Below are 6,000 nucleotides of genomic sequence, written 5' to 3' on the forward strand. Positions count from 1 at the left end.
GGAGACCGATGTGGGACTTGATACCGGGACTCCAGGATCACACCCTGGGCTGAAGGCAGGCACTAAACCACTGAGCAACCCATGGATCCCCAAGAAATTTTTTTTAGGGGTGCCTGGGTGGCTCAGTTGGTTAAGCATCTGCCTTTGGTTCAGGTCATGATCCCAGAGTCCCAGATTAAGCCCCAAGACTGGCTCCCAGCTCAGCAGGGAGTCCACTTCTCCCTCTGCCCATCCCCAGCTCAGCTCCCCACCGCCTCAAATAAATAAATAAAATCTTAAAAAAAATTTTTTTAGGGGCACCTGGGTGCTCAGTGGTTGAGCATCTGCCTTTGGCTCAGGTCATGATCCTGGGGTCCTGGGATCAGAGTCCCACATCAGGCTTCCCTCAGGGAACCTGCCTCTCCCTCTGCCTATGTCTCTGCCTCTCTCTGTGTCTCTCATGAATAAATAAGTAATCTTTTAAAAAAATTTTTTTAAGATTTCACTTCTTTAATTGAGAGAGAGGAAGCACAAGCAGGGAGGAGGGGTAGAGAGAGAAGGAGAAGCAGGCTCCCCCCTGAGCAGGGAGCCCAAAACAGGGCTCAACCCTGGGACCATGACCTGAGCCAAAGGCAGACCCTTAACCATCTGAGCTACCCAGCTGCCCCTTTCAAGAAATGTTTCTGAGACTCCTTTCTCCCCCTAAACTCTGGCCCCACAGGACAGCTAGCGCTTGTGCTCAAAATTCTCTAACACTTACTGACCTTTTTTGTGGATCTTTTCACTTTGATAATACATACTGAATTTACTGTGTGCTAAGAACCATGCTATGTGCTATACCTGCACTACCTCATTTAATCCTCCCAGAACCCCACAGGGTAGATGCTATAACTCATTTTATAGTTTAAGAAACTGAAGCACAAAAAGGTTCTATTATTTGCCAAAGTCACATGGCTAATGATTGGTGAGCCAAAATTTTATCCCAGGCAGTCTAATTCCAAGAGCCCATTCTCTGAATTACTATACATAAAGGTTAAGCCATTTGTTCATCTACTGAGTACCAAACACTAATTCACACACTAAAGATAGACAAAAGAATAAGACAAGGTTCTACTCTCTCCTGAAGGAACTTCTGGTCTAGCTGGGCAAGACTATCAACAAGGACATGCAATTCACAGAGTATATCCTACATGGGGGAAGCAATAGGGGGTGAAAGGGAAAACCTGGCAGTAACTCCTCAGGATTGTCTATGTCTGTCACAACAATATGAATGTCCCATATTTTAGTCTCCCATAGTTCCTAGCTGGCTGTGAACTAACATTGCTGAAGAAACAGTTTAAAGTAGACCTACCTCCTCTATTTCTGTTGTCTGTTCCTACTGCCATTCTTAAAACTCAACTCAGAAAGATGTGACAAGGAGCCAAAAACTACACTTATCGTGCTCTCCATTGTATGCTTCATTCATTGACATTCAATAAATATTTATTGATGGTTGACTGAGTCCGCCACCATCAGCATTGAGTACAGTGATGAACATGCCAGATAAAGACCCTGCTCTCCTGGAAGCGATATTCAAATGGATGAAACAATAAAAGAAATACAAAAAAAAAAAAAAAAAAAGCCTCACAAAAAACAAATCTGAACAAGATCATTTCAGTTCATTTTAAGTGCTACAAAGAAAATAAAATGAGGAAATACAATCAACACTATCAGGTGTTAATTTAGATTGGGAAGACCAGGCTGTCTGTATAGGAGACATTTAAACTGGTGCATGTTGGTTAAAAAAAAATCTTGGGACACCTGGGTGGCTCAGCGTCTGCCTTTGTCTCGGGTCATGATCCTGGGGCCCCGGGGATGGAGTCCCACATCGGAGCCTGCTTCTCCCTCTGCCTGTGTCTCTGCCTCTCTCTCTTTCATGAATAAATAAATAAAACCTTTTAAAAATAATAATAATATTTTTAAAATAATAAAAATATTTATTTTACTTTTATTTTTTAGAGAAAGGAAAAATTAGAAACCCAAACCAGAATTAACCTCTGTCATTGACAAATAATTGCAATAGTATTTTTCTGGAAATATATACACAACTCAAATGTTATCAGAACAGTTGCTGTTCACGTATTCACCAATTTTATGTAAAATTAATTTGATTTTCATAAAGAGTGGTCTTGCTTTATTTCAGAAAGGAAATTTTAGCCATTACTGCATTATTGATTTTATCTTTATGCTGATTTCTAAAAGGGGAGGGGGAATAAGGGGCTACCACATATACAAGGGTCCTGGCAAAAGGATGCAAAAACTTATTTCTATAACACTTAAGGTTTTTGGGATCCTGGGTGGATCCAGGGATCCAGGCATTTTGGGATGCCTGGGTGGCGCAGCGGTTTAGCGCCTGCCTTTGGCCCAGGGCGCGATCCTGGAGACCTGGGATCAAGTCCCACGACGGGCTCCCGGTGCATGGAGCCTGCTTCTCCCTCTGCCTGTGTCTCTGCCTCTCTCTCTCTCTCTCTCCCTCTCTCTCTCCCTCTCTCTCTCTGTGACTATCATAAATAAATAATTAAAAAAAAAACACTTAAGGTTTTTATCTTAAAAGCACAATATTCAAATATAACATCTGAAAGAATGTAACATGTAACAACATTCCACATTCCAAAACCCTTTTAAAAGGCTACTGGAAGGAAATGGTATATACAGAATAATGAAGAAAGTTATCTTTTACTAATGTTGCAAGGAAATGGGTATTAGGTTTTAAAAAATTAATTAACACTGATTTTGGCAAATCATTTAACTGCTAACAAGCCTCTATTTCTTTCCCACAGGTAAAATGACATTAGAAGATCCCTCATGGGTCCTTCCAGCCCCAACTGCCTTGATTCACCTAAGAAAATAGAAGGTAAATGATTCGGGAACTTTACTGCATGAGGAAGGCAGGTATTATTGTGGGCACTCTTCAAAAGTTGCTCATCTGGGGTCCACTTTTTAATCACAATTTTCTTCTGATGCAATAGGTCAGGTCAGGTTGTACAACAAGTGGGAATATTTCCTATATATCAACGGAAGAACTGGGGAAGAAAAACAGTTATGATGCTCAAAAGGAACGCTACACAGCCAAAAACGTTTGATGAGAGAGCGCTATAATAACAGAATCACTGGAAAGGAAATACGGTCATTTCCACCACTTTTATTATCTTTCCTTTCTTACCATCTCCTGCAGAGAAAAGCCCAGTTTTAATTTCCTTCCTAAATCCGAAAGAGGTAGCAAAAGCCACAGAAAGCCTTACACGTTTTTTATTAAAGAAGTCGCCAAAATGCCGAAGAGGCACTGTCTACACACCTACCATCAATCTTATTTAGCACCGAGGACGCCGTTTCCAAATATTATCACCAACAGCCCTCACTCCGCTGCAGCCGACACTCAACCACCATCCATTTTTAAACACCCATTGACGCGGAGCCTTTCATCCAAACCCATCAACAACCCTTTCCTCCCTGCAAAACGTCCAGCCAAGCCAAGCCAGGGCTGAGTCCTGCCAACAGGGAGGACTGCAGACTGCGGTGCAGGGCAGGGCCGCTCCTGCCGCCGCTCGCAGAAGCTTTCCGCCTCTCCCGAGGGATTGGGAAGGGGTCGGGACCCAGATAAGACCCCGCCCTTACAGTCACGACCCCGGCACGGGAGGAGGCGAGAGGCGGCCTCAGCGCCGCAGAGCCGAGCCCTTGGAGAAACAGGCTGCTTCTCCCCGGCGGGCGGCAGCGGCCCGGGCTGGGCGAGAGGCTCGCGGCGGCCCGCGCGCGCCGAGCGGTTCCCAGGTGGGTCTCCGCAGCGGGGGATCGCGGCTCGGGCTCCCGCAGGGGGAGGGGGAGGGGGGTGGCGGTGGCGGTGGGGGTGGCGGCGCGGGCCGCGATCTCGCTCGTCACGATTCACCAAGCGGAGTGGGAAAGAGGGAGGGACTGGAGGCAGAGAACGGAACGGAATCAGGGAGCTCGGGGAATAAAGGAGGCGAGGAAGGGAAGAGGCGAAGGGGGAGGGAGGTGATGGGAGTGAAGACGAATGGGGGTGCAGGGGAGGGTGTTGGGTGCCGAAGGGGAGGGTAACGGGCTGCAGGGGATAAAGGCGAGGTGAAGGGGAGGGATGGGGTGCTGGGGTTCGTGAAGGGGGAGGAGGAAGAAGGAATGGCGTAAAGGGGGGATGGGGTGAGGGGAGAGAAACGGGGGTGAGGAGGGGGCGATGGGGAGGCAAAGAGGGAAGAGCGGGATTGGGGATGCAGGGGGAGGAATGAGGGAAGGGGAGAGCGGGGGCAGCGGGGGCAGCGGGGAAGCGGGCGCCGGCCGCAGGAGGCCGGGAGGGACTTCCCAGGGAGGAGGGCGGCGCCGGAATAACGGGACCCTCCCAGCCCGGAGCCCCCGGCCGGGCGGGGCGAGCAGCGGGCGCGGAGGCCAGGGCGCCGGGGGCAGGTAGGGCGAGCCCTGGCCCGCAGGAGGACCCCGACCCCACTTACTCTCTCCGACCACGGCTTTGAGGCCAATGGGGGCCATCGCGCTGCGCGAGTCTCCGGGCTGCGGGTCTCCTCAGGCGACACCCGCGGACACCGCCACCTCCCCGGGTCCGCGCGCTGTGCCGGCCGCAGACCTCCGCTCCGCAGCCGCGCTCGGGCTCGACTGACGCACGGACTCGGCGCGAAGGCGCGGCGCGAGCCAGAGCGAGGCTACCGACCTGCCGGCGCGCGCGCGCGCGGGCGGGGCCGGCCGGGGGCGGGGCCTCGCGCCAGCCGTCAGCGTCACCCGCCCGCCTCCGCCAATCGCAGTGCGGCCCGGGAGCTCAGCCCCGCCCCCCGAGATGCGGCTGGACGCGAGGCGGTCCGTGGCTGGCGCGAAAGCCGCGCCCTCCCCCTCACCTCACGCGCCGCGCGCGCCCCGCCTGTCGCGCGCTCCTGGGGCGCAGGGTCCTAAAGTCCCCGCCGCCGACTCCGCACCTGGCCACTGGCTGCTGATGCGCTCGCTCTTCCTGAAGCCGCGTTATGTCCTGTGTTTCCCCTCCTGGGAACCCTCCGTCTTTCCGCTGCCCACTCGAGGAACTCGGAGACTCCCAACCACGACAGAACTGGAGGTTAATCGACATCATCTCTCTCTGGGTACCCATATCCACGTACCCACCCACCGTTCACGGAGTTCTTACTTGTCAGGCTCCACGCTGAGCGCTTTACTGCATCATCTCATTAAATCCTCACAATAATGAAGAATTGTTTTTTATCTCCATTTTCAGGTAAAAAAAAAAAAAACAACAACAACCCGAGGCTCAGAGAATTGAGCGCTAGAGTTGCTGTGTAACATTCGTCAGTAAATAATTGAGTGGTCTCTCATGACTCTATGCAAGCTACTATTCCGGGCTTTGGAGCTACGGCCACGTACAAGGCAGGCTCGGATCCGAGTCTTTGGGCGCATAAAGGCTAGACGTTGTGAAGTCCCAGATCTGATAGGAATATGCTGTAGGACAACTCAGGTCTCAGCATCTCTTTACCGGAGTCCACGTTACCAAAGTGGTGGCAGGTCAGTTTTTGATGGACTTTCTTGGTTGATGAGGGAGGTTACTTTTTAAATATGGCACAGGACTCATCTGGCTTCAAAGAAAAGCAAAAGGGTGAGCCGATTAAAAATAAAAAGGCTAGGAGAGCTAGAAGTCATAAAATCAGTGAGTACTCGTTAAAATTTTGGAACAATTCTGTGAGCTAAGTCTATTTTTTTTTAAAGATTTTTATTTATTTATTCATGAGAGACACACAGAGAGAGGCAGAGACACAGGCAGAGGGAGAAGCAGGCGCCATGCAGAGAGCCCTATGCGGGACTCCATCCCAGTAATGTGGGATCATGCCCTGAGCCAAAGGTAGATGCTCCACCACTGAGCCAGGCTTCCCTAAGTCCTTTTTGCTTAATGTTATTAAGATGTGTAATAATATTTATAGATGAAGAAATTGAGACTCAGAGAGGTTAAGAGCTTTGCTAGTGAGTGACAAAGGAAAGATCTAA

At 50.1% G+C, this 6,000-nt stretch overlaps 1 protein-coding gene across 4 annotated transcripts in view; it reads right to left on the reverse strand.

The window, feature by feature from the left end:
• The window catches only part of STXBP1 (syntaxin binding protein 1), a 74,317-nt gene extending 69,632 nt beyond the window's left edge, over positions 1-4,685 (reverse strand). For 2 of the 4 annotated variants that reach the window (XM_038549292.1, XM_038549289.1), the window contains exon 1: positions 4,476-4,685. In XM_038549292.1, coding sequence (XP_038405220.1) covers positions 4,476-4,512 — 37 coding nt within the window. In that variant the 5' untranslated portion in view covers positions 4,513-4,685. The remainder of the gene's footprint in view (positions 1-4,475) is intronic. The other 2 variants (XM_038549290.1, XM_038549291.1) reach the window with 1 other exon arrangement.
• Between the last annotated feature and the right edge of the window lie 1,315 nt (positions 4,686-6,000).

The sequence above is a fragment of the Canis lupus genome, chromosome 9, assembly GCF_011100685.1.
Source record: "Canis lupus familiaris isolate Mischka breed German Shepherd chromosome 9, alternate assembly UU_Cfam_GSD_1.0, whole genome shotgun sequence".
Classification (NCBI taxonomy): Eukaryota; Metazoa; Chordata; class Mammalia; order Carnivora; family Canidae; genus Canis; species Canis lupus.